General features: G+C 41.6%; 1 protein-coding gene and 1 pseudogene across 8 annotated transcripts in view; one reads left to right on the top strand and one right to left on the bottom strand.

The window, feature by feature from the left end:
* Positions 1–1,584: 1,584 nt before the first annotated feature.
* Positions 1,585–27,289, top strand: part of UBR3 (ubiquitin protein ligase E3 component n-recognin 3) — a 254,046-nt gene continuing 228,341 nt past the window's right edge. For 5 of the 8 annotated variants that reach the window (XR_010341473.1, XM_064373357.1, XM_064373358.1 and 2 more), the window contains exon 1: positions 1,585–2,129. Coding sequence is in view for 5 of the 8 variants with exons in the window: in XM_064373357.1 (XP_064229427.1) it covers positions 1,585–2,129 (545 nt within the window). In the remaining 3 variants the exon portion in view is untranslated. Of the gene's footprint in view, positions 2,130–22,723; positions 23,840–25,264; positions 25,456–27,289 lie in introns of those variants that run through there. The other 3 variants (XM_064373361.1, XM_064373362.1, XM_064373363.1) reach the window with 3 other exon arrangements.
* LOC135273684 (peptidyl-prolyl cis-trans isomerase A-like) lies at positions 22,113–22,627 on the bottom strand (annotated as a pseudogene).

The raw sequence follows: 27,289 nt of genomic DNA on the forward strand, positions 1-27,289 counted from the left end.
GTTCATCCCTGTAATCCCAGCACTTTAGGAGGCCGAGACGGGCGGATCACGAGGTCAGGAGATCGAGACTATTCTGGCAAACATGGTGAAACCCCTTCTCTACTAAAAATACAAAAATTAGCTGGACGTGGTGGCACGTGCCTGTAATCCCAGCTACTTGGGAGGCTCAGGCAGGAGAATTCCTTGAGCCAGGGAGTCGGAGGTTGCAGTGAGCCGATATCGCAACCACTGCACTCCAGCCTGGAGTCAAAAAACAAAAAAGACAAGAAAGAAAGAGAAATGTGGCGTACAAAAAGAAGAGAATGGTTGATAGTAAGGTTGGGGGAAGTCTAATTTTTTCAATTTTTTTTAAGATAGGAGGAGACAAATTCTGAAACGATTGAGCTAATAGAAAGAGAGAGGTTTAAAATACAAGAGGATATTGGATGGAGTTGGGATCCTAAGAAGGCAGGGTCCAATGCTTAAGTAAAAGGATTGCCTTTAAGCCTGTGGATGGACACCTCTGCATTATTAAAGGAAAACGAAAAAGAGTGAATGGATGATGACGAAGTAGAAAAGTGTCTGAGGCTGCTACTTCCTAGGAATAGTAGAATTCAAAGTTACCTGTTAGAATCAAATGAATTTAAACACAGTTTTTAGCACGTAAAGTTAAGACATGGAGTTTTATTTGGTTTAGAATCCAGTGATTCATAAAGAAAATTATTGAGCAAATTTAACTTATCACTGCTATGATTGTGAAGTACTTAACTAATGTAGAAAACCAGGACGGTAAAATGACATGTTTTAATTATGTTTCATTCATTTCAAACACAAGGTTACGGATTGGAAACACCCCTGTGCTTTTTTTTGAGAGTCTCACTCTGTCGCCCAGGCTGGAGTGCAGTGGTGTGATCTCGTTTCACTGCAACCTTCACCTCCTGGGTTTAAGTGATTCTCCTGCCTCAGCCTCCCGAGTAGCTGGGACTACAGGTGAGCGCCACCACGCCCGGCTAACTTTTGTATTTTTAGTAGAGATGGGTTTTACCATGTCGGCAGGCTGATCTCGAATTCCTGACCTCAAATAATCCGCCCACTTCGGCCTCCTAAAGTGTTGGGATTACAGGCGTGAGCCACCGCGCCCGGCCTTCTGTTCTTCTTTGGACTGCTTTTCCTACAAATTTTTTTTTCCCTTAAATTGGGGTCTCACTCCGTCGCCCAGGCTGGACTTTGATAACAGTCGGAATGCACATCTCAAAACAAAATGCAGATGCCTAAAATACATCTGAAAGATGCTGTGAATGATTCCTGTAGTCTATGCAAGTAAAGAAATACTTGCCCTTATTAGAGATTTCCTATAAGATGAGTATTTCAGTAGCTCTTAACTTGGAAAGTTGGGAGCCTAGGAGGTGCCCAGGCCAGAGGGGCGGGGAGAAGAAGGCTTTGCAGCTCAAGGGGGCGTGTGCAGGGGCGGGGCCGAGGGCGGAGGAGCGCGGCCGCTCCGGGTATCGCGAGAGTTGGGCGAGCCGAACAATCGCAGCAGTCTGATCCCCCACTCTCCCCGGAGGAGCCACCGGCCCTGGACTCTCCAAATTCTGAGCTCTCATCATGGCGGCGACGGCCGCGGCTGCTGTTGGGGGCCAGCAGCCGTCTCAGCCCGAGCTGGCCGCGTCGGGGCTGGCCCTAGACAAGGCGGCCACCGCCGCGCACCTCAAGGCGGCCCTCAGCCGGCCGGACAACCGCGCAGGTGCTGAGGAGCTGCAGGCGCTGCTGGAGCGGGTGCTGAGCGCCGAGCGGCCGCTGGCCGCTGCTGCGGGCGGCGAGGACTCGGCGGCGGCTGGAGGCGGGGGTGGTCCGGGGGCAGCCGAAGAGGAGGCCCTGGAGTGGTGTAAGTGCCTTCTGGCGGGTGGCGGCTGCTACGATGAGTTCTGCGCGGCGGTGCGGGCCTACGATCCCGCGGCGCTCTGCGGCCTGGTCTGGACAGCCAACTTCGTGGCCTACCGCTGCCGGACGTGCGGCATCTCGCCCTGCATGTCGCTGTGCGCCGAGTGCTTCCACCAGGGCGACCACACCGGACACGACTTCAACATGTTCCGCAGCCAGGCCGGGGGCGCCTGCGACTGCGGGGACAGCAGCGTGATGCGGGAGAGCGGGTGAGTGGAGCCCTCCCCGCGGGCGAGGCGACCCTGGGCCGGGGGCGTCGCGGGAGGGCCTGGAGCAAGGCACTGGGAGCCCACTCTGAGCTGTCAAGGGGAGGGTGCGGGGGATGGTGCAGCCACAGGGGGTTGGAGGTGACTGAGCTGTCAGCGGTGGAAAGGGGGTGGGGAGGAGGCAGGAGAGGAGAGCGGAGAGCTTGTTTAGGAAACCCGGCTGTGAATTTTGGGGAAGCCAGAGTGGGTAAATGATAGCGAGGAAAGAGCCAGTGTGTGGGGTGGGGGGGAGTGAGGGGGAAAGGATTTTGGGGGAAGCTCGTGTCGAGCTGTCAATTGTGTACTTGTTGGGAGAGGCTGTAAAGCCTGGTTCTTGGAAAGAGACTTAGGTTGTGATTTGGATTGGCTGGGAGGAGGGTGTTATTGGGGACCATAATTGGCTCGCGGGATGATGAGAGCTGGGGAGGTGGTCTTGTACGTACATGCAGGGAAGCACGGTTGAGGAAAAGGGCTTCTGAACTGCCAGTGTGTCTGTCAGTGTGAGAGAGAAGGAGCTCTTGAGGGTTGAGGGAGGAGGGAAGGGGAGGGGCTTGCATGAAAAGTGACTGTTGAGCTGTCAGTGGAGTATTTGGTATGCTGGAATGACATTTAGAATTGGGCTACTGAGCAGTCAGTTACAGAATACCCTCCATACCAGGAGAGCAAACAAAATACTGAGCGAATTAGGAATCAAGTGTTAGGTCTTCTCCAGTTAAGGGTAGTTTGTTCACTCACTGACATGTGAATATCTGTCTAAGAGGAGACAACAGATGTCCTTTTGACAGGAGCGATACACCAGATGTTGGGACTTAGGAGAAAATACAATATTTCAGAGTTTGCAGTGAGTTACAGTGAGTTGGTACATGTAGGGTCTTGGCTTGGAACATGATGTCAGTGTCAGGGACAGTATGAGAAAAAAGGAAAAAGTGAAAGGGGCGATTTTGGCTGGGCAGTACTCGAAAGAACATTAGCAACTACTAGTTGCTACCAGTTATTAAACTTCTTCAATTTTCAGGTCTTACGATTAATGTAGAGTAAAATCTTTTTATAAATGGTCCCTTCTTCTTCCAAGTACTTGTAAGATTACTGTTACTCCAAAATATTTGTACCTACTATGTGCAAGCAAGACTACTTGGATATTAAAAATGAATGAAAGATTGACCAACCCCTTACTCTACTTGCACTGGAGTAGGAAGTGATACATTCCTTAAACAGTAGCTTGGGAGTTAGAGGCTGGAGAGGAGGTTTCTGTGCAGACAGAGTGAGAAAAGATCTTCAGAAAGGAGGTGTTTTTGAACTTGCTAATGATAATAACATAATTGCAGCTAACATTGGAGTTCTTGAACTGTATCTCTGACAGTTTAAAAGTACTTTTTAAAATTTAATATTTGAATAGATAAAGTATATCGCTAAAAAAGCAAATACACACACACACACACACACACACACACACACACACGGAAATTTTTCTCTCATCCAGTCTTCTACCTGTGCAGTTCCTTCTTGCTTAGTTTCTCTTACTGCAGAACAAGCAAGTATGTTTCTTAGTTTTTCAGTCTCTTTTTGTGCAAAGGTTACATACTGTCCACTGTTCTACATTTTGCATTTTTTAGTTATCTTAGATGTATTTCTAATCAATAAATCAGTGTTCTCATTCTGTTTTTTTTTTTTAAACTGCTTCATAGTGTTCCATGTTATGAATTTGCCATTCCTTTTTAAATTTCGTTTTTTATTTTTATTTTTTGTGAATTTGCCATTCTTGATTTAATATCTCTTCATGGGTATTTGGCTGTCCAGTATAAAATGAAAAACATGATATATATCTGCCTTTTCCCACCTGTGCAAGAATGTCAGTGGGATAAATTCTCAAAAGTGGGATTTCCCAATTACCCTGCCTAAGGCTTAATACTAATTACTGTATAAGACTACTTGTTTTCCAAAAACCTCATCAACAGAGTAGTATTAAAATTTTGGACTTTCGGCCGGGGACGGTGGCTCACGCCTATAATCCCAGCACTTTGGGAGGCCGAGGCGGGTGGATCACGAGGTCAAGAGATCGAGACCATCCTGGTCAACATGGTGAAAGCCCGTCTCTACTAAAAATACAAAAATTAGCTGGGCATGATGGCGCGCGCCTGTAGTCCCAGCTACTCAGGGGGCTGAGGCAGGAGAATTGTTTGAACCCAGGAGGCGGAGGTTGCGGTGAGCTGAGATCGTGCCATTGCACTCCAGCCTGGGTAACAAGAGCGAAACTCCATCTCAAAAAAAAAAAAAAAAAAAAAGAAAAAAATTTTGGACTTTTATCTGGTTAAAAGTGGCCACATTCTAGCTGTTATAAGTGATTTAACTTAATTCTTTGACTCTGAGATTGTTACTTTTATTCTGAGATTGTTACTTTTAATTCTTTGATTCTGAGATTGTTACTTTTATTCTGAGATTGTTACTTTTAATTCTTTGACTCTGAGATTGTTACTTTTATTTATACAGAAAATGAAGTTAGGGCTGTTAAAAAACTTGCTCAGGATCACACAGGTAGTAAGCTAGACTCCAGGGCTCAAGAGATGGACTAGTCAACCGTTTCTCTCTACTGCCTCTACTGAATAACATTCTTATTGGTTCTTCTTTTCAATACTATGCTTAGTCTTTTTTTTTTTTTTCTTAATATGCTATCCTTATGTAGTCCGTTGTTTCTTTTTAAACTTTTTTGTTTTTTGTTTTAAAGAGTCACATCAGAACAGGAGTTGGAGCAATCCTTTACTGATATTTAGACATTTTTACTTCGTGGACTGGGTTAGCATTTAGAAAAGGCTCCTTGAAGGTAGGAAATAATGTTAGTTCTTTCCTGACTTTTGGAATATAGTGGTAATTATTAGGTTGTCTTGGATGAGATGCAAGTCTGCTTGCTTGTGATGCTTCAGTGTACTACCAGAAATATGTCGGTGAGTTTCTTTGATATTCATACAGTTTTAGCCTGGAGGCTATAGATAGTCAACATCCTAACCTCATAGTATTTGCTTTTACTGATGTCTCATAGATAAATACTGTTCTCCCAGCCTGGCAACCCTCTGAGTTGATACATAATATTTAAAGATTTATTATTATCTCTATCTGAAACCAGAGCTATTGCCTATATGTCCCAGCAGTTGCCATATCCGGTTTCATAAAGGACACGATTGAACAATAACAGTATTGTGGCCATGTGGTTATTCTGAAATTTTTATAATTGCTTGGGTTGGGTAGAATAATGTTTCTGGACTATACAACTAAATTACTGCCTCAAGAGACATAGGTGATGTTGACCAGCTCTGCAACCTAAAAGGCTGCCTCTGGAAACTTCTTAGAACTGGAAATCATCAACAGCTTATAACAGTGTTCCTCATGGGCAGAGCTGGACTACCCTGACGGGAACAGAATGTTTGAACTTTTCTCAATTTTTGATATTTTAAAAAAGCCTTTATGTTGCCAAAGATTGAATGTATATTGATTTTGGGGTTTTTATTCTAACTGCCATAAAAGTTTGTAAATTTCATGTTTTAGTCACTTTTAGAGGAAGGATTCCTTTTTTCCCCCCATATTTGTGCTCTTAGTAAATGAGAAAAATCTTGCTGTGCCATAATCCTTTTCACAAGTATCTGTTGCCTGTAGGATGGACAGTATGTAACCCTTTTTAGGATGGACAATATGTAACAGTGGACAGTATGTAACCCTTTTGACAAGTATCTGTTGCTTCTGTGATTGGAGATGGAGAAGAATCTTGAATCCATCGCAGCTGTATTTATATTTAATTTTCAAATTAGCAATTATAGAACTATGGAGAGGAATTAGTCACTTTGAGTAGCATTGATATAATCAATGTGACAGTATTAGCAGATTTACAGACCAAAGGAAGAAAACAATTGAGGATTCATTTGTGGGATGAGATCACAAAGGCTATGTACTAATAACTGTATGTATAACTACAGTTTTGCCACTAGTGAATAAGTGCAGCCATTGTCACAAATGCTTTATGGATGGATGAACTCAAAATGAAACAAAACAAAATAACCTGTAATGGAAAGTCTCAAATACATTCATCCCTCAGTATATGGTATACACAGGAGATTGGTTCCAGGATACCCACCTTTCACCCACTCTCTAGCGTATACTGAAATCCTGCTATGAAAAAGTCTGCTTTTCATGTGTGTGGGTTTCAGATCCATGAATTCTGTATTTTCTATCCATGTTTGATTTAAAAAAAATTCCTTGTAAGTGGACCCTTGGAGTTCAAACCAGTGTTGTTCAAGGGTCAACTGTAATGTCTGACTAGCTGGTTTTGGGCTCTGATGGGGTACTAAACCGGAAACAGGGATTTTAAACATTTAATTCTCAAATTTTGATGCAGAGAATGATGAGTTTCATGTTCTGTCCTATATTACAGATATTTTTGTCTCCTTGCTTGTTCTTCCTCACATATTCTAAGCTCCTTAAAAGATAAGGACCTCATTTTGCTAGTAACCAGAGGCCAGCACAGTCTCTTGTACTTAGTAGGTGTCAGTAATATTGGATAAAAATAGTGACTGCTATACCTGAAAAGTTGCTGTAAGATTACATGGCTTTAGTTATTCATGAGATGGCATTGATTATTATATCCATAGCAGCTTTTTTCAGAGTGCTTTCATTCTTTTTTAATTTCAGAATTAATACACATTGATTATAACATAAAAATAAGTGGATAAAGTAAAAAGTAAAGGTGCCTTTCTCTTTCCTATCCCTCAGTTAGAGATTTCCCTTACTTTCTTTTGAGCTTAGTTATGTATTTAAAAGAGATTAGTTATAATTTATCCAGCATTTTTAGTTTATTTTTTCTTTTTTTCCTTTTCTAAGAAACAGGGTCTTGCAGTGTCTCCCAGGCTGGAGTGCAGTGGTGTGATACCACAGCTCACTGCAGCCTCAACCTCTCAGGCTCAAGTGATCTCCCACCTCAGCCTCCCAAGTAGCTGGGACTACAGGCACACACCACCACACCCAGCTAAGATTTTTTTTGTATTTTTTGTAGAGATGATATTTGACCATATTGGCCAGGCTGGTCTTGAACTCCTGGCTTCAAGCGGTCCACTTGCCTCATCCTCCCAAAGGGCTGGGATTATAATTGTGAGCCACAGTATGGCGCCTGGCCTGTGCTGTGGGAGGTTTTAGGTTTTTTGATCTGTGGTAGCCAGAAATGGAACCATGTAAATGTCTGGTTGAACAGAGTTACTCTCTTCAGCACCTTGTTCTTTCCCCCTTATCATATTTATGGACACTATCTCAAAAGTAGAATTGCTTCATTTTTAAAGTTAAATAGTATTTCATTGTATTTCCATGTTTTTGTAATGTGCTATGATTTTTGCAGTCAGTTCCCTACTGATAGACATTTCCAGACTTGAGCTGTTGTAAACATTGTTGCAGTCAGTATTCTTGTATACACTTCTTCATATGTGTGTGAGCATATGTGTGAGGATAAATTCCTACAAGTTACATCTTGGTTGAAGGAAATGTGCAATTTCAACTTTGATAGAACCTTACAAAGAAATTAATTTACATTCCTGCCAAAAATGGATGAAAGAGTTTGTTTCCCCATATCCTGGCGGCATACACGGTGGTATCAGTGTTTCTGATCTTTTCTGCTCTCATAAATGAAAAGTGATACCTTGTTTCATCTGTTATCTCCCCAGTCCCACTGCTCTTTCCTCCCAGCCAGGAGTATTTTAAAGCAAATATCAGATACCTTATAACTTAATTTAAAAATATTGAGTATGTATCTCAGCAAAGAGATGCGAACTCTAAAACGTAACTCAAATGTCCATCAGTGGATGAATGGATAAGCAATATGTGGATTATACATACAACACAACAATATTTAATCTTAAAAAGTATTAAAATTCTGACACTTTAAAATGTTACAATGTAGATACACCTTGAAGACGTTATGCCAAATGAAATGACCCCCAAAAAAGACAAATGCTTTTATGCTTCTGTTTATATGAAGTACCCGGAATAGTCAAATTCATAGAGACAGAAAGTAGAGTAGTGATTATCAGAGGCCAAGGGATGGGGAGATTAGGGAGTTATTTTTGAACAGGTACAGAGTTTCAGTTTGTGAAGATGAAAAGGTTCTTGAAATCAGTGGTTGTGACGGTTACAAAACAAGGTGAATGTACTTAATGCCACTAAACTGAACACTTAAGATGATTTAAATGGAAAAATTTATGTTATATATATTTTTACCACAATTAAAAAATAATGCCAGGTCTGGTGACTTGCACCTGTAGTCACAGCTACTCCCGAGGCTGAGATGGGGGAGTATTGCTTGAGCCTGGGGGTAAGAGGCCACGGTGGGTTATGATCATACCTGTGAATAGTCAATGCACTCCAGCCATAGCAACATAGAATGACTTCATCTCTTGAAAACAAAGCAAAAACCAACCAACCAACCAGAAAAACTGTAGCAGGAGTGGCGGGGAACAAACCTCTCGAACACTGAACTGTGGAAGGAAGTGACATTTTATTTGACCAGGAGCTGCGGGGGTCTACAGGCTCATTCACCGAGCTCCTCGAGCTGCAGCTTCTCTCCCATTTTATAGGCTTACAACACTAAAGGGGAAACTGAGGTGGAATTATATCATTGTCCATTTGCTGGACGACTGACCTTAAAATCTTTTGGCTTCATTGATTTGCTAATTCATATACAGCACAAGCAGGTACCAGCAAGGGAGTGGGGCTTACAGAGACAAGACAAAAGCAGCAAGCTGTTTGTTGGCAGAGATGTTTCCAAGAGGGAGGCTAATCTGTGGAGACGTGGGGGCATGAACCAGTGCCAGGCTCTAGCAGGCAGAGATAGCATTCATTTGCAGCTCTTTCAAGGTTAACAGCAGAGACACTGGGAACTAAAGAGGGAGTCATTTTCCCAGCTCTTTGGTATTTTATTTTATTTTATTTTCCTTCTTCACCCTCTTTCCCATCTGGAAGGCGGGGGAGGGAGGAGGTGAAATTGAAGGAGGCGAGAGGGTCTCCTCTCTCAAAACAAACAAAAAAACTCCCCCCAAACCACAATACCAATACTACACTTAAAATATTCATATTTTTTTTTTGTTTTTGTGTTTTGAGACTGAGTCTCACCCCGTCACCAGGCTGGAGTGTGATCTCAGCCCACTGCAGCCTCCACCTCCCAGGTTCAAGCAATTCTCATCTCAGCCTCGCGAGTAGTTGGGACTACAGGTGCATGCTACCATGCCTGGCTAATTTTTGTATTTTTAGTAGAGATGGGGTGTCACCATATTGATCAGGCTGGTCTCGAACTCCTGACCTCAGGCGATCCACCCAACCTCCCAAAGTACTGGGATTACAGTCATGAGCCATTGTGCCCAGCCTAATTTTTTAATCATTATAAAACTCTTTAAAACTATTTTCAATTATGAAACAATTTGAATTTACAAACAAAAGTAATATAACAGATTACTGTTATACATACAGAGTATAGTATATAACAAAAGTAATGTAAAAGTAATATAACAGAAAAGTACAAAAGTAATATAACAGATACCTTTGTACTTAGCATTGAGGTGAATAGATGTTAACCTTTTGCCATGTTTGCTTTAGAGCTTCTTTTAGTCAAAAAACCAAAGAAAGGTCAGCCTACCTCTCCCTTCCTTTCTCTTTCCCTCTCCAGAGATTAGCATTATCCTGAAATTTCTGTGCCATATTTATGCATGTTTTTGTATATTTTCTGCATCCAAACAGTAAATGTACATGGACTGTTCTAATGTCAAATTTTACATAAATGATTTTATATTGTATGACTCCTTTTGTAATTTGCCCTTTTCACTAACCATGTTGCTAATATAGACTGGTGCATTCATTTCTAACTGCTGTTAATAATTCTTAAAAACTACAGTTTACTTAACTATTTCTTTGCTGAGTGCCAATTAGATGCATTCTATTTTTTATTTCTTCCAGTAGGGCCACAGGGAACATCTTTGCATGTATCTCTTTATACAGACAGACTAGAATTTCTTTAAGATAGATTCCCAGAAGGAGAATTGCTGGGCCATAGAATGTTCTAGTCTTCAGCAGTGCTAGGTAGTTAAGAATTGCCCTATGGCCAGGTGCTGTGGCTCACATCTGTAATACTAGCACTTTGGGAGGTTGAGGCGGGTGGATCATGAGGTCAGGAGTTTGAGACCAGCCTGGCCAATATGGTGAAACCTTGTCTCTACTAAAAAATACAAAAATTAGCCGGGCGTGATGGCACGTGCCCTAGTCCCAGCTACTTGGGGGACTGAGGCAGAAGAATCGGTTGAACCAGGGAGGCAGAGGTTGCAGTGAGCTTAGATTGTGCCACTGTACTCCAGCCTAGGCAACAGAGCAAGACTCTGTTGCAAAAAAAAAAAAATTGTCCTCCAATGGTTGATGCCATTTACTCCCCAGTATACTGCCACCAGGGATTTTTTTTTTTTTTTAAAGATGGAGTCTCCCTCTGTCACCCAGGCTGGAATACAGTAGCATAATCTCAGCTCACTGCAACCTCTACCTCCCAGATTCAAGCGATTCTTCTGCCTCAGCCTCCTGAGTAGCTGGGACTACAGGCGTGCGCCATCACGCCTAGCTAATTTTGTATTTTTAGTACAGATGGGGTTTCACCATATTGGCCAGGTTGGTCTCGAACTCCTGACCTCAAGTGATCTGCCTGCCTCAGTCTCCCAAAGTGCTGGGATTATAGGCATGAGCCACCGTGCGCAGCCCCACCAGGAATTTGAGTTCTTGTTTTTCTGTTTATCGAAACCTGGTGTTAATGAGAACACGTGGAGACAGGGAGGGGAACAATATACACTGAGGCCTGTTGGGTGGGGGGCAGGGAGAGGGAGACCATCAGAAAAAATAGCTGATGCATGCTGGGCTTCATACCCAGGTGGTAGGTTGATAGGTGCATCAAACCACCATGGCCCACATTTACCTATGTAACAAACCTGTACATACTGCATATGTACTTTGGAATTTAAAATTATATACACACATTTATAATATTTTACCAATCTGTTGAATATATACATCTTTTTAAAATTTATATTTTCCTGACTAATAAAGTTGAACATCTTTTTGTATGTTTTGGGGCCATTTGGGTTTCTTTTTTTTGTGAACTGCTGGTTTATACTTTTTGACTGTTTTCTGTTTGTTTTGTCTGTTTTACTGAGTTTTAAGAATTCTGTACATACTCTAGATGCTGATCCTTGGTTATAAAAATACCTAATTTCATCTTCTAGTGTGTGTCTTGTCTTTTTATCTTGAAATACATAATTTTGTTGTAAAAGATTTTAAATTAAAAGTGTTTATTCTGTAGTTTGTATTATTTTATCTTGTTAAAGAAATCTTCACCCTGGTTTAAAAAATGCTTATATGTTTTCTACTAAAAGATTTAAGGTTTTAGGCCGGGCGTGGTGGCTCACGCCTGTAATCCCAGCACTTTGGGAGGCCAAAGCGGGTGGATCATGAGGTCAAGAGATAGAGACCATCCTGGTCAACATGGTGAAACCCTGTCTCTACTAAAAATACAAAAAATTAGCTGGGCATGGTGGCGTGTGCCTGTAATCCCAGCTACTCAGGAGGCTGAGGCAGGAGAATTGCCTGAACCCAGGAGGCGGAGGTTGTGGTGAGCCAAGATCGCACCATTGCACTCCAGCCTGGGTAACAAGAGTGAAACACTCCATCTCAAAAAAAAAAAAAAAGATTTAAGGTTTTACATTGTACACTTAGGTCTTTTGTCCATCTGGAATTTATTTTTACTTGTAGTTTGAGATCGAGGTCTGTATTAGTCTGTATTAGTCTGTTTTCACACTGCTATAAAGAACTGCTGGAGACTGGGTAATTTATAAAGGAAGGAGGTTTAATTGACTCACAGTTCAACATGGCTAGGAAGGCCTCAGGAAACTTAGAATCATGGTGGAAGGCACCTCTTCACAGAGCAGCAGGAAGGATAAGAGGTGAGTAGGGGAAATGCCAGATTCTTATAAAACCATCACGTCTTGGCTGGGTGCAGTGGCTCACGCTTGTAATTCCAGCACTTTGGGAAGCCAAGGTGGGCAGATCATGAGGTCAGAAGTTTGAGACCAGCCTGGCCAACATGGTGAAACTCTGTCTCTACTAAAAATATAAAAATTAGCTGGGTGTGGTGGCATGGGCCTGTAGTTTCAGCTACTTGGGAGGCTGAGGTGGGAAAATCACTTGAATCTGGGAGGTGGAGGTTGCAGTGAGCCAAGACCAAACCATTGCACTCCAGCCTGGGTGACAGAGTGAGACTCTGTCTTAAAAACAAAACAAAACAAGACAAAAAAAATCAAAACAAAACAAAACAAACAAAACGAAACACCATCACATCTTGTGGTGAGAACTCACTATCATGAGAACAGCATAGGGCAAACCATCCCCATGATGCAGTTACCTCCACCTCATCCTGCCCTTAACATGGGGATTATGGGGGTTATAATTCACGATGAGATTTTTGGTGAGGACTAGTCAAACCATATATTACATCTAATTTTATCTTTTTAAATATGAGGATTCACTTATTGAACATTTTTTTCCTCTATTGATCTATAGTGTCACCTCCATCACATACCACCTTCCTATGTCCTAAGCTCTCTGTTGTTGTATTGATATGTCTCTTGTAACAGTACCATACTACTTTATCAGAACGTTAAAATGTATTTTGATATGGTAGGATTTTCTTTCTACTCTTCAAAAGGATTTTGGCTATTCTTGGTCCCTGTTTTCATTTGAATTTCAGGGTCAGCTTGCCAGGTTCTCTGGAAAACTTCTGTTAAGATGCTGACTGGCATCACATTAAATATGAGGAGGTTGCAGAAAGATACATATTCAAGTATATTCACTGTAACACTGAAATAGGGAAAAATGGAAACAATGAGATTAGTGAACTCTAGTTTAATTATACAATGGAATACTTTATAGTAGAATACATAAATTGCCATCAGTCTTAGTCTTTTTGTGCTGCTGTAAAACCAGACTGAGTAATTTAGAAAGGACAGAAATTTATGTCTTCCAGTCTGGAGGCCGGGAAGTCCACGATTAAGGCTTTGTGTGTGTGTGTGTGTGTGTGTGTGTGTGTATGTCTGGTGAGGCCTTCTTGTTGCATTCTCACATAGCAGAAGCAGGGAAGAGGGCAAAAGGGGCCTAAGCTAGTTGCCTCCAGCACTTGCTTAAGTCAGAGCCCTCGTGACTTAATCACATCGCCAAAGGCTTCCACCTCTTAGTACCACCACAATGGAGGTTAAATTTCAGTGTGAATTTTGGAGAGGACACACATTCAGACTGTGGTGTTCTGCCTCTGCCCCTTGCCCTCACAAAGTTTATGTCTTTTCACATACAAATACATTCATTCCATTCCAGTAGCTCCAGAAGTCTTGTTCTATACCAGCTCAAAAGTCTAAAGTTCAGAGTCTCATCTAAATATCATCTCAATTAGATGTGGTGAGACTCAGAAAGATATGCTTCATCCTATGGCAGATTTCTCTTTAGCTGTGAACCTGTGAAGTCAAATTACCTGCTTTCAAAATACAATGTCTTACACCGTTGGTAGGAATGTAAATTATTACTAGTACAGTCACTATGGAGAACATCATGGAGGTTCCTCAGAAAACTAAAAATAGGTTACCATGTGATCCAGTAATTCCACTACTGGGTATATATGCAAAAAAAGGAAAATCAATATATGAAAAAGAGATCTCAAGTCCCATGTTTATTGCAGCACTATTCATAGTAGCCAAAATAGGGAATCAACCTAAATGCCCACTAATGGAAGAATGGATAAAGAAAATGTGGTATCTATGCACAATGGAATATTATGTAGCCATAAAAAGAATGAAATCTTGTCATTTGTAGCAATATGGATGGGCCTGGAGGCCATTATGTTGTGAAATAAGCCCAGGGCTGAAAGACAAATATCTCATGTTCTCACTCCTGTGGGAGTTAAAAAAGTGGATTTCATGAAGGTAGAGAGTAGATTGGTGATTACCAGATGGAAGGGAGAAAGGAGGAGGGGGATAAAGAGAAGTTAATTAATGGGTACAAATATATGGTTTGATGGAAGAAATAAGACCTAATGTTAGATAGATCAGTAGGGTAACTGTAGTTTACAATAATCCATTGTAAATTACAAAATAGCTAGAAGAGAAGAATTTGAATGGCTGTAGCATAAAAAGACAAATATTTAAGGTGGTGGTATCCCAAGTACATTGGTTTGATGTTTGCAAATTATATGAATGTATTAAATTATTACATGTACTCAGAAACTATGTACATCTGTTATGCACCCAATAAAGCACACATGCACACACACAAACACTGCAATGGTGAGAGAATCAAGGACACATGTTTCCCTTATGTAGGGAGGAATATGCAATAAAAGAGGAGTAGCATATCTCAAGTAAGTGCAAAACTCAGCAAGGCAAACATTAAATCCTAAGGCTTGAGAATAATTGTCTTGCTTTCTGGACACACTGGGTTAGAGTTTGGGTCCCCAAGGTGTAAGAATTAAAAAATGGAAAGTAACACAAAAGGTGGCTTACCAGTCAAGACAGATTTATTTTAAAGAAAACAAACCTGAGAGTAGCATTCTGGCCCAGTTAGGTCAGAGGCCCACTCTCTTACAGACTAAGAGTTTTTAAGGATTCAGGGTGGGAGAGTTTATCAGAGACTTGGACTGCTTCTGTGTTTCATTGTTATGCTTATCTGGGAGGGAGAATTGTGTGTCTGTTCCCATATATGTTTCTGCAGCTGCAGGCATACCCACCCCTCCATCTTAGCATCCCTATCTTAGTCCACTTGAAGGGAAAGGAATGTGCTATTAAGGCCCACTGTTTTACTGGGGCCCATTGTATGAGTGTGAAGTTTGGAGTTACCCAAGAGACTTTCCCTCCACCTCCCTCTGAGCTGTCTTACCTGTGTTTCACTGTCTCCTTTTTCTGGCTGCTTGTAGTTAGCAGAGGAGTGATTTCTTTGAAATGCATGAGGCTAGAAAGGGAGCTGGAACTTGAAATGGTGGTGTTTGTCCCAGATGAGATGACAGTGCTCCTGCTCTGTCACAAGGCTTCTGGTGGCTCCACCACTGTAGCCTCTCTTGGGCTCAGTCCACACTGTACCTCTCACAGGTTGGAATCCGGTACCTCTGGCTCTCCCAGGCTGGAGTTGCAGGTTGGTGACTATGTGACTGTGGTTCTGGGGTGTTGGGGGCAACCCTGCCCCCACAGCTCTACTGAGTGTTGCCCTTGTGGAGACTCTCTCTGGTGGACCTACCCCTCACTGGCTCTACTAGGCATTGCCCTTGTGGGGACTCTGCTGCTGCCCTGCTCTGTGACAGTTCTCTGCCTGGGCCTCAGGCTCTCTGGTACATACTTTGAAATTTAGGTGGAGGAAGCCATTCCTCCACAGCTTGCAGAGTTAGCAACATGGGGGCACTGCGAAGGCTGCTTACTGCTTGTTCCTTTGGGAGTGGCAGCCTTAGCAGCATCCTGGCTGCGTGAACTGCAGGTTGGGTGCAAGGAGCACTGCATTGGAATGCAGGGAGCAGAGACTTGAGGTGGTGCTGTGCAGCAAGCCCTGAGGCTCCACAGGTACCCTGGACCCCTCAGTTGAAACAGTTCTTCCCTCAAGGCCCTGGCATTCTGGGCCTGCCATGGGTGTGGCTGTCTCAAAGATCTCAACAGCTTCTGGGGCCATTCTTCCATTGTCTTGATGAAACAGTCACACCTTGGCCACATCCTTTTTTTTTTTCTCCTAAGCATGCTTTTTTATTCTTTACATGGCCTGGTTGAAAATTTTCCAAATCTTTACATTCTGCTTCTTTTTTGATTATAAATTTCATCTTCACCATTGTCTCTGTTTGGATTTTAGTATAAGCAGCTAAGAGAAGCCATGCAGTATATTGAACACTTTGCTTAGAGGTTTTTTCTGCTAAATATCCTAGTTTATAGCTCTTATATTTTGCCTTTCACAAAGTAGTAGGACATGGATACAATTCAGCCAAAAATTTTTTTTTTTTGAGACGGAGTTTCGCTCTTGTTACCCAGACTGGAGTACAATGACGTGATCTCGGCTCATTGCAACCTCCGCCTCCGGGGGTCAGGCAATTCTCCTGCCTCAGCCTCCTGAGTAGCTGGGATTACAGGCACACACCACCATGCCCAGCTAATTTTTTGTATTTTTAGTAGAGACAGGGTTTCACCATGTTGACCAGGATGGTCTCGATCCCTTGACCTCGTGATCCACCCGCTTTGGCCTCCCAAAGTGCTGGGATTACAGGCGTGAGCCACCACGCCCGGCCCGACAATTTTTTTTTTTTTCTTTTTTTAAGAGGGAGTCTTGCTCTGTTGCCAGGCTGGAGTGCAGTGGTGCGATCTCGGCTCACTGCAACCTCCACCTCCCGGGTTCAAGTGATTCTCCTGTCTCAGCTTCCCTAGTAGCTGGGACTACAGGCGCGTACCACCATGCCCAGCTAATTTTTGTATTTTTAATAGAGACATGGTTTCACTATATTGGCCAGGCTGGTCTTGAACTCCTGACCTCGTGATCTGCCTGCCTCGGCCTCCCGAAGTGCTGTGATTATAAGCATGAGCCACTGCGCCTGGCCAATTCAGCCAATTTCTTGCTACTTTATAAAAAGAATGGTCTTTCCTCCAGTTTGAGATATGATATTCCTCATTTCTGTTTAAGAGTTCATCAGAATGGCCTTTACTCTCCATATTTCTACCAACATTCCATTTTTTCCTTTGAACCCTCACCGGAACTATCCTTAATGCTCCTTTTATGGCAATCTAAGCTTTTCTTAGCATTCAGTTCAAAACTGCTCCAGCCTCTACCTATTACCGAGTTCCAAAGCCACTTCCATGTTTTCAGGTATTTGTTATAGCAACAATATCACTTCTTCATACCAATTTCTGGCTTAGTTCATTTGTGCTGTTAAAACAAAATACCTGAGACTGAGTAATTTATAAAGAACAGAAATTATTTCTTACAGTTTGAAGGCTGGAAAGTCCAAGATCAAAGCACTCGTATTTGGGGTCTGGTGAGGGCCTTCTGCTGCATCCTCACATGGTGGAAGTGGTGAAAAGGGCAAAAGGGGCATATCTTGTGTCCTCATATAGTGGAAGAGTGGATAAGCAAAAGGAGCCTGAGCTAGTTCCCTCCAGCCCTTTTATAAGGCACTAATCCATCTCTAATCCATCTGAGAGGGCAGAGTCCTAATGACTTAATCACTTCCCCAAAGGCTATGCCTCTTAATACAACCACGGTGGGGATTCAGTTACAACATGAGTTTTGGAGAGGTCACATATTCAAACCATAATGCCATCTATGTAGTATTACACATGGAATAATTATGGAATATTGAACCAGTCTTGCATTCCTGGGATAAAATCCACATTGTCATGATGTATTATCCTTTCTATAGATTGCTGGATTTAAGTTGCTTGTATTTTGACATGAGGATTTTTGTATCTGTATTCAAGAGATATATCGTGCTGTGGTTTTCTTCTTTTGCAATATCTCTGTCTGATTTTGGTATCAGGGTAAAGCTGGCTTCATAAATGAGTTGGGAAGGGCACCCTCTTCTTTATTTTGTAAGAGTTTGTGTAGAATATGACATTATTCCTCCTTTAAATATCTTGACAGTGTTCATGAAACAACCTAGGTTTGGAATATTTGTTGTTGGAAGGTTTTTAACTTAACTGTAGTATTTGTTGAATAAGGTTTTAACAAAGTCAATTTCTTTAGTGACCTATGTCATTTATTCAGTGCTTTTTTTCTTTGTGCGAGCTTTGACAGTTTGAATCTTTCATGAAGTTTGTCCATTTCATCAAGTTGTTGAATTTATGGGCAAAATGTTGTTTCTAATATTTGTCCTTATTTTCTCAATGTCTATAAGGTATGTAGTGATATCCTCTCCTCTTTCTTTTTTTTTTTAAAGCCAGGATCTCACTCTATTGCCCAGGATGGAGTGCAGCAGCGTGATCTAAGTTCACTGCAACCTCCACCTCCTGGGTTCAAGCAATTCTTCTTCCTCAGCCTCCTCAGTAGCTGAGACTACAGGTGTGCACCACCATGCGTGGCTAGTTTTTTTTGTGTTTTTGGTAGAGATGGCATTTTACCATGTTGGCCAGGTTGGCCTCGAACTCCTGACCTCAGATTATCTGCCACCTTGGCCTCCCAACATGCTGGGATTGCAGGTGTGAGCCATTGTGCCCGGCTGCCTTTTTCATTTCTTTATCACTTTTGTTACTTTTTCAAGGAACCAGCTTTTGGTTTTTCTGATTTTTTTTTCGTTCTCAATTTCATTGATATCTGTTCTTTATTATTTTCTTACTTTGTTTTGTTTGAATTTAATTTTCTAGTCTTTTTCTGGTTTCTTAAGGTGGCAGCTTAGATTTATAGTCTTTCTTTTTTTCTAATAAGATACAATGCAATGAATTTCCCTCATAGTAAATTTCCCTGTAACACTACAGGTATCCAACATTTTTGATATGTTTTCATTTTTATTCAGTTCAAAATATTTTCTATTTTCTGTGATCTCCTCTTTAACCAATGGGTCATTTAGAAGTTCTGAGGTTTTTAAGGCTGGGAGTGGTGGCTTATGCCTGTAATCCCAGCACTCTGGGAGGCTAAGGGTTGTGAATCACTTGGGAGTTTGAGACCAGCCCAGTCAACATGGTAAGACCCCATCTTTATAAAAACTAGCAGAATTAGCCGGGCATGGTGGCACGTGCCTGTAGTCCCAGGTACTCTGAAAGCTGAGGTGTGAAGATTACTTGAGTGTGGGAGGTAGAGGCTGTAGTAAAACAGGATGGTGCCACTGCACTTTATTTTGGGTGACATAGTGAGACCCCATCGCAAAAAAAAAAAAGGAAATTTTGAGGATTTTTTTTTTCTTTTCCTTCAGATTGTGACTATTGGTAATTTCTTGCTGCTGCTGCTGCTGCTTCTCCTTCTCCTTCTTCTTTTTTTTTTGAGACAGGAGTCTCTCTCTCTCTGTTGCCCAGGCTGGAGTGCAGTGGTATGTGACCTCAGCTCACTGCAGCCTCCATCTCCCCGGTTCAAGTGATTCTTGTGCCTCAGCCTCCCAAATGGCTGAGACTACAGGCATGCCACCATGCCCAGCTAATTTTTGTATTTTTAGTGGAGACAGGGTTTTGCCATGTTGCCCAGGCTGGTCTTGAACTCCTGGACTCAAACGATCCACCTGCCTCAGCTTCCCAGAGTGCTGGGAGTACAGATGTGAGCCACAGTGCCCAATCAGTAATTTCTAATTTAATTCCATTGTGGTGAGATAGCATACTTCTGTGACGTCAGTTTAATTTAAATACTGAAGGTTTCTTTCATAGCTCAGAATATGGTCTGTCTTGGTGAATATTCCATGTGCATTAGAAAAAAATGCTTATTATTCTGTTGTTGGGTGTAGTGTTTTATAAATGTCAGTTTGGTCAAGTTGGTTGATACTGTTGTTCAAGTCTTCTATGTTCTTACTGATTTTCTGTCTGCTTGTTCTCTTGGTTACTGAGAATGGTGTTGAAGTCTCCAACTATAATCATGGATTTGTCTCTTTCTCCTTGCAGTTGTCAATTTTTGCTGCTTGTGTTTTGGAATTCTGTTGTTAGGTGTACACTTAGGATTGTTATGTCTTTGTGGTGGATTAACTTATTATCATTATATAATGTCCTCTTTATCCCTGGCAATATTCCTTATTCTTCAGTCTGTTTTGTCTGATATTAATGTCATCACTCACTCATATTTCTTTTGACTATTGTCAACATGGCATGTATTTGTTAAAGTGTTTTTTAAAATTATTTTTTTGGAGACAGCATCTCACCCTGTCACTCAAGCTGGGGTGCAGTTGCACAATCATGGCTCACTGCAGTCTTGACCTCTTGGGCTCAGGTGATCCTCCCACTTCGGCCTCTCAGGTGATCCTCCCACTTCAGCCTCCTGAGTAACTGAGACTGTAGGTGTGGGCCACCCCACCCAGTGAACTTTCTGTAGTGTTTTGTAGAGATGGGGTTTTGCCATGTTGCCCAGGCTGGTTTCAGACTTTTGGACTCATGCAGTCCACTGGCCTTGGCCTTTCAAAGTGCTGGGATTGCAGGCGTGAGTTACTGTGCCTGGCCAAAGTTTTTTTTTTTTCTTATAAACTGTTGGTGTCTTTTCTTTAAACTTTTTTTTTTTTGTCCTTCAGTTGATCTTGTTTTGCCTTGCTTTTTTTTTTTTTTTTTTTTTTTTTTATGAGACAGAGTTTCACTCTTGTTACCCAGGCCGGAGTGCAATGGCACGATCTCGGCTTACTGCAACCTCTGCCTCCTGGGTTCAAGCAATTCTCCTGCCTCTGCCTCCTGAGGCAGGCATTACAGGCACGTGCCACCATGCCCAGCTAATTTTTGTATTTTTAGTAGAGACGGGCTTTCACCATGTTGACCAGGATGGGCTCGATCTCTTGACCTCGTGATCCACCCGCCTCAGCCTCCCAAAGTGCTGGGATTACAGGCGTGAGCCACCGCGCCCAGCCTGCCTTGCTTTTTTAAAATCCAGTTTTAAAATCTCTGACAATGGTACTTAGACCATTTACATGTAAAATAATTGTTGATATAGTTTAAGTCCATTGTTGTTTCCTGTTTATCCTCTCTATACTTCGTTTGCTTTTTCCCTCTTTTATGCCTTCTTTCAGACTATTTTTTATGTTTTCATTTGCTCTCCTTTGTTGGCTTATGAACTGTAACTCTTTTGTTATTTTACTGATCGCTTTACAGTTTATAATATCTTTCACTTATCACAGTCTACTTATACTACTTTATGTGTAGTACAGAAATCTTATAATAGTTTGCTCCTTTTAAAATTTCCCTGTAGGCCTTTATTCTATTGTTGTCATACATTTTACTTTTATATATTTAATAAACCCCTGAATATGTTATTTTTATTTACACACAATAATTTTAAAGAGATTTAAATAATAACTAAAAAATCTTACCCATCTACTTATTATTTCCAGTGCTCTTTGTTCTTTATGTAAATTTGAATATTTTGCAGTGTGGACTTGCTAATGATGTATTCTTCCTTTTTTTTATATGCCTAAAAATGTCATTATTTTGCCCCCTTTTTGCCTTTATTTTTCAAAGATAATTTCTTTGGAAATAAGACCTTTTTTTCTCGGTGGACATTTTTTCTTATAGTACTTAAATTAAAAAAAAAATTATTTACTATCTATTTTTTAAGAGACAGGGTTTTGCTCTGTCTCCAAGGCTAGGGTCCGGTCCAGTGGCACAGTCATAGCTCACTGTGACCTCACACGCCTGGCTCAAATGATTTTCCTGCTTCTGCCTTCCAAGTTTTTAATAATTAGGACTACAGGTATGTTCCACCATGCCTGGTTAATTTTAAAAAAATTTTTGGTTTTTTTGTAGAGATGGGGGTCTCACAGTATTGCCCAGGCTTCTCTTTGAGTAAAGATGCTCCAGTGTCTTCTTGCTTGCACTGTTTCCAAGGAGAAATCTAGTCTCATCTTTATCTTTGCTCCTCTGTACTTACCATGCCTTTTTCTGTGGCTGCTTTTCAGATTTTTTCTTTATCCGTGTTCCGAGCAATTTGGTTATAATATGCCTCAGTATAGTTTTTTTCATCTTTTTTTTTTAGGTTTGTGGAGCTTCTTAGACTTGTGAGTTTATAATTTTCACCAAATTTTAGCATGATTCCTTTCTCTCTTTTTTTGTTATTTAGTTTTTATTTCATAAGCTTAACTCTGCAGTCCAGCTAGGCATGGAAGGACATAAGGAAAACATGGAATTCAACGGGAACTGCAGCAAGAGCACAGAGATTCCAGGACACTGAATCAGATGGGGTGGAGGTCTGCTCTCCTGAGCTGCAGAAGGAATGGTTTGGTGGTTAAGATAAAACACAAGTCACACTGAGTTGTCCACAGTCAGCAATGGTGACCTTCTTGCTGGTCTTGCCATTCCTGGACCCAAAGTGCTCCATGCCCCCTACAATATTCATGCCTTCTTTTACCTTGCCAGAGACCACATGCTTGCCATCCAACCACTCAGTCTTGGCAGTGCACATGAAAAACTGGGAACCATTTGTGTTGGGCGTCACGTTTGCCATGGACAAGATGCCAGGACCTTTATGCTTCAAAATGAAGTTCTCGTCACCAAATTTCTCGCCGTAGATTGACTTGCTGCCAGTGCCATTATGGAGTGTGAAGTCACTACCCTGTCGCATAAACCCGGGATGATTCTGTGAAAGCAGGAACCCTTGTAACCGGATCCTTTCTCTCCAGTGCTCAGAGCACAAAAGTTTTCTGCTGTCTTTGGAACCTCATCTGTAAACAGCCCAAAGGAGATGGGGCCCAAGGACAAGCCGTTGACAGCAATGTTGAAGAACAATGTGGGGTTGACCATGGCTGGTAGTACTGGACTCCCAGCAGCACTGGTGGCATCTGCAAAGAGCATAATTTCTTTATATATTTTTCTTTTTTTTTTGTTTTTTGTTTTTTGAGACGGAGTCTCACACTGTCGCTGGGCTAGAGTGCAGTGGCATGATCTCGGCTCACTGCCACCTCCACCTCCCATGTTCAAGCGATTCTCCTGCCTCAGCCTCTTGAGTAGTTGGGAATACAGGCATGTGCCATCACGCCCGGCTAATTTTGTATTTTTAGTAGAGATGGGGTTTCTCTATGTTGGTCATGCTGGTCTCAAACTCCTAACCTCAGGTTATTTGCCTGCCTTGGCCTCCCCAAAGTGCTGGGATTACAGGCATAAGCCACCACACCCAGCCTCTTTGTATATTTTTCTATTTTACCACACTTTTATGGACTCAAATTACATGTGCGGTACCCTGCTTATAATATAGCTCACTGATGCCATTTTAATTTTTTGAGTCTTTTTTTTTCTCTTTTGGTTTTATTTTTGTTATATTGCTAAATCTTCAGGTCCTCTAATCTTTTTTCTGCCCTCTCTATTCTTCTGTTATTCCTATCCAGTGTATTTTTTATCTCAGACATTGAAATTTGAATTCCTACGGGTACAATTTGGGTCTATTTTTATATATTCTGTATTTCTACTTAACTTTTTTTTTTGAGATGGAGTTTTGCTTCATTGCCTAAGCTGGAGTGCAGTGACACCATCTTGGCTCACTGCAACCTCTGCCTCCCAGGTTCAAGTGATTCTCCTGCCTCAGCCTCCAAATAGCTGGGATTACAGGCACCTGCCACCGTGCCCGGCTAATTTTTTTTTTTTTTTTGATATTTTTAGTAGAGACGGGTTTCACTTCATTGGCCAGGGTGGTCTCAAGCTCCTGACCTCAAGTGATCCACCTGCCCTGGCCTCCCAAAGTGCTGGGATTACAAATGTGAACCACTGTGCCTGGCCTCTACTTAACTTTTGAACTATGAATGCTGTTATAAAAACTTTTTAATGTTCTAATTCTAACATGTGTTAGTCTGGATTAGTTTCTTTTTTTTTTTTTGAGACAGGGTCTTCCTCTGTTGCCCACGCTGGAGTGCAGTGGCATGTTGTTGGCTCACTGCAACCTCTGCCTCCCAGGTTCAAGCGATTCTCTGGCCTCAGCCTCCTGAATAGCTGAGATTACAGGCACGTGCCACCACAGCCCAGGTAATTTTTGTATTTTTAGTAGAGACGTGGTTTCACCATATTGGTCAGGCTGGTCTTGACCTCCTGCCCTCCTCTGTCTCCCAAAATGCTGGGATTACAGGCATGAGCCACAGCACCCCACCTGTGTTAGTTTCAGTTGATTGATTATTTATTACAGATGTTGTTTTCCTGCTTCATTGTGTTCCATATATTGGATCCCTCATACTGTGAGTTTTACCTTGTTGGGTGCTTGAAATTTTGTCTTTTTATGAAAAACTGTTTTGGTGTATAATTTTCTTGGAGTCAGTTTGATTCTTTTAGGTCTTGCTTTTATAATTTGTTGAATCTGAAGAAATGCTTAGTCTGGTGCTAATTATTCTCCACTACTGAGAAAGATACTTGTGTGTCATCTATCTAATGCCTCTTGAATTACAAGTTTTCTGTCTGTTTGGCTGATGGGAATAGACACCATTCTAAACCTTATATGTGAGCATGTATTTTTTCCCAATCCTTTCAAATGATTTTATCCCTGGCCTTGGGTAGTTTCCACTCATATATGTGCTAATTAGTACTCTGGTAAATAGTCGAATACTCAGGAGAACTCTTTGTAGATTTCTGGGATTATTTCTCTGTGGAATTCTGTCCTGTAAACTATAGCAGCATTGAGTTTCCTAGATGCTTGGTTCTCTCTTCTCAGCTTCACGGAGTTTGGCCCCATTTTGATTCTCCTTCCTTTACTGTGGCCTAGAAACTCTGTCAAGGAAGTAAGCTATGACACATGGTGTCACGTCACTTGCTTCCCATCTATCAGAGATTACTGTCCTTCATTGGCTGATGTCCAATATCTTGAAAATCATTGGTTCATTTATTTTATCTGTTTTTTTGTTTGCTTTAGATGAAGGGGTTATTCCAGTGACCTTGTTATTTAGATACAGATTTATCCCAACGACTTTGTTTTAGATACAGATTTAATTTACTTATGTTAATAAGGAGTATTTTTGAAATTAAGAGTATTATTATAGGGTTTTTTTGGTCTTTAGGGTTAAGTAGCACTTTGATTATAACAGATAGAAGAAAAAGTGGTATTGCCTGTCTTGCAGAGAACAAATTACTTTTAAATGAGATGCTTCACTTCTTTAATTATGCACATATTTGCAGTACAGTATTATGTTCTATGTTACAGTTCTATTTACTTTTTTATATTTAAGTTCAATTAGGGCAGTTACTTAAGTGAACTTTCTTTCATATATGTGCTCCCAGAAAGCCTATTGCTTTCTGATCTGTTTTTGGGAGACGACTATCTCCTTTTGGGGAAGGATCCCATACCGGTTATATATATGAATAGTATATATGAGTAGATCTTCTTGAAAACATGTTATGTCAAGTTTTTAATTTTTCTTTTTTTTTTTTTTTAAGACAAGGAGTCTCATTCTCTCGCCCAGGCTGGAGTGCAGTGGGGTGATCTCGGCTCACAGCAACCTCTGCCTCCCAGGTTCAAGCAGTTCTCCTGCCTCAGCCTCTGAGTAGCTGAGATTACAGGCGCCCACTACCACACTGTTCTGTGGGGAAAACGTGCGAGGGGAGAAGAAAAGACACATACACACAATACCTTTAGGGGTAAACAACCTTTGTCCTAGGTAAATGGCAATGCAGATATGATAAGCAAATGATTAATAAGCAAATAATATAATAAGCAAATTGCAATGGAGGGGATAAGGGAAAAGATATATATATATATTTACACTCACCAGACTAAGGAGCTTTCACCACCAGACTAGGAAGCGACAGCCTGGGCTCCAGAGTCGGCCACTTGTCCATGCACAGACAAGGAGTCATGAAGCTTTGGTGCAGTCTGGGACCCTAGCTCTTTTTGTAATGAGTTGTTTGGCATGAAGCCCAGTCATGAGGGCCTTTTGTGACTAGGCTGAAGGAACACAAAAAGGTCAATTTGTTTTTGTGATTATCTATTGTTTTTCAATAACTAAAGTATAGGAATATATTGAAATAGAGATTTCTCCGAAGTGGTACTTGATGAATGCCTCAGACAGCCTATTCTGGGACTTGGTGACCATTGTTTGTGTCCACATTCAATTGAGTTCAAATTTAATATTTACCTTTTCCTCCACACACACCCAGCTAGTTTTAATATTTTTAGAAGAGATGGGGTTTCACCATGTTGGCCAGGCTGGTCTAGAACTCCGGAACTCAAATGATCCACTCACCTCAACTTCCCAAAGTGTTGGGAATACAGGTGTGAGCCACAGTGCCCGGCCTGATTTTTAAATTAGGAACTTTTAGCTTGTTTTCTATACATTTGGTCAGATATTGTTAAGTCAGATAAAATTTACATGGTATATCCCTGTCTCTAACCAAAATTCAGATTCAATTGTTTGCTGCTTGCAGAATCCAGTTAATAAGAACAAGGTCTGGTATAAAGTGACTTTATTCCAAAGGCATCTTAGGAGTAGAAGGCTTCCTGCTTTAAGGATGCTGCTTTGCTTTTTGGCAGAAAGTGAGCATTTTTAGAAAGGGGACCTAACATAAATGGCATGTAGGAGAGGAGGGAAGCAGGTAGGGGTCTGCATCCCAGCTTGGTGCCTTATCTACTGGGAGATTGAGCTGATGACTGTTTTGTGGGCAGGATTAGGTTGTAAAAGTGACTAAAAACCCTGCAGGTAGGGAAGAGTTTTGTAGTGGGCATATTTTCGGTTATAGCTGGACTGTTGTCTCTTAAGGCAGCCTTCCAGTAGTGGAGAGTTTCATAGTGGACACACTTTGGGTTGTAAGTCAACTGTTTTCTCTTGAGGCAGTCTCCTGGTGGATGGAATGCAGCAGCATGATATTGGCTTACTGCAACCTTCCCTTCCTGGGCTCAAGCAATCCTCCCATGCTTGGCTAATTAAAAATTTTTCCTGGTAGAGACGAAGTCTCACTTTATTGCCCAGTCTGGTCTTGAACTCCTGGACTCAAGGAGTCCTCCCTTCTCCTCCTCCCAAAGTGGTGGAACTACAGGCATGAGCCACTGTGCCTAGCCTGCTCTGGATCTTCTAAGCACATAGTTAGATGAACTTGCCCTGTGTAAGGAGTGTTAGCTAAAGGAGAAGTATAAAGTTACAATTGAATTTTAAAGGGCTAAGTAGGAAACAGGAACAGGGAGACATGGAGAAAAGAAGAGAAAAAAAATAATAATAAATGTTTTCTTTTTCTTAGAAAAATGTTTATCCTTGGTTACATTTCTATTCTGCTTTTAACTTAAATTTGTGTTTTGCTTTAAAAAAAAATCCAGTCTGGCTGGGCATGGTGGCTCACGCTTGTAATTCCAGCACTTTGGGAGGCCAAGATGGGTGGATCACGAGGTCAGGAGTTCAAGACCAGCCTGGCCAACATGGTGAAACCCCATCTGTACTAAAAATACAAAAATTAGCTGGGCATGGTGGTGCACACTTGTAATTCCAGCAACTCGGGAGACTT

Source organism: Aotus nancymaae, unplaced genomic scaffold, assembly GCF_030222135.1.
Source record: "Aotus nancymaae isolate 86718 unplaced genomic scaffold, 86718_ANA_hifiasm-v0.15.2.pri h1tg000008l, whole genome shotgun sequence".
NCBI lineage: Eukaryota > Metazoa > Chordata > Mammalia > Primates > Aotidae > Aotus > Aotus nancymaae.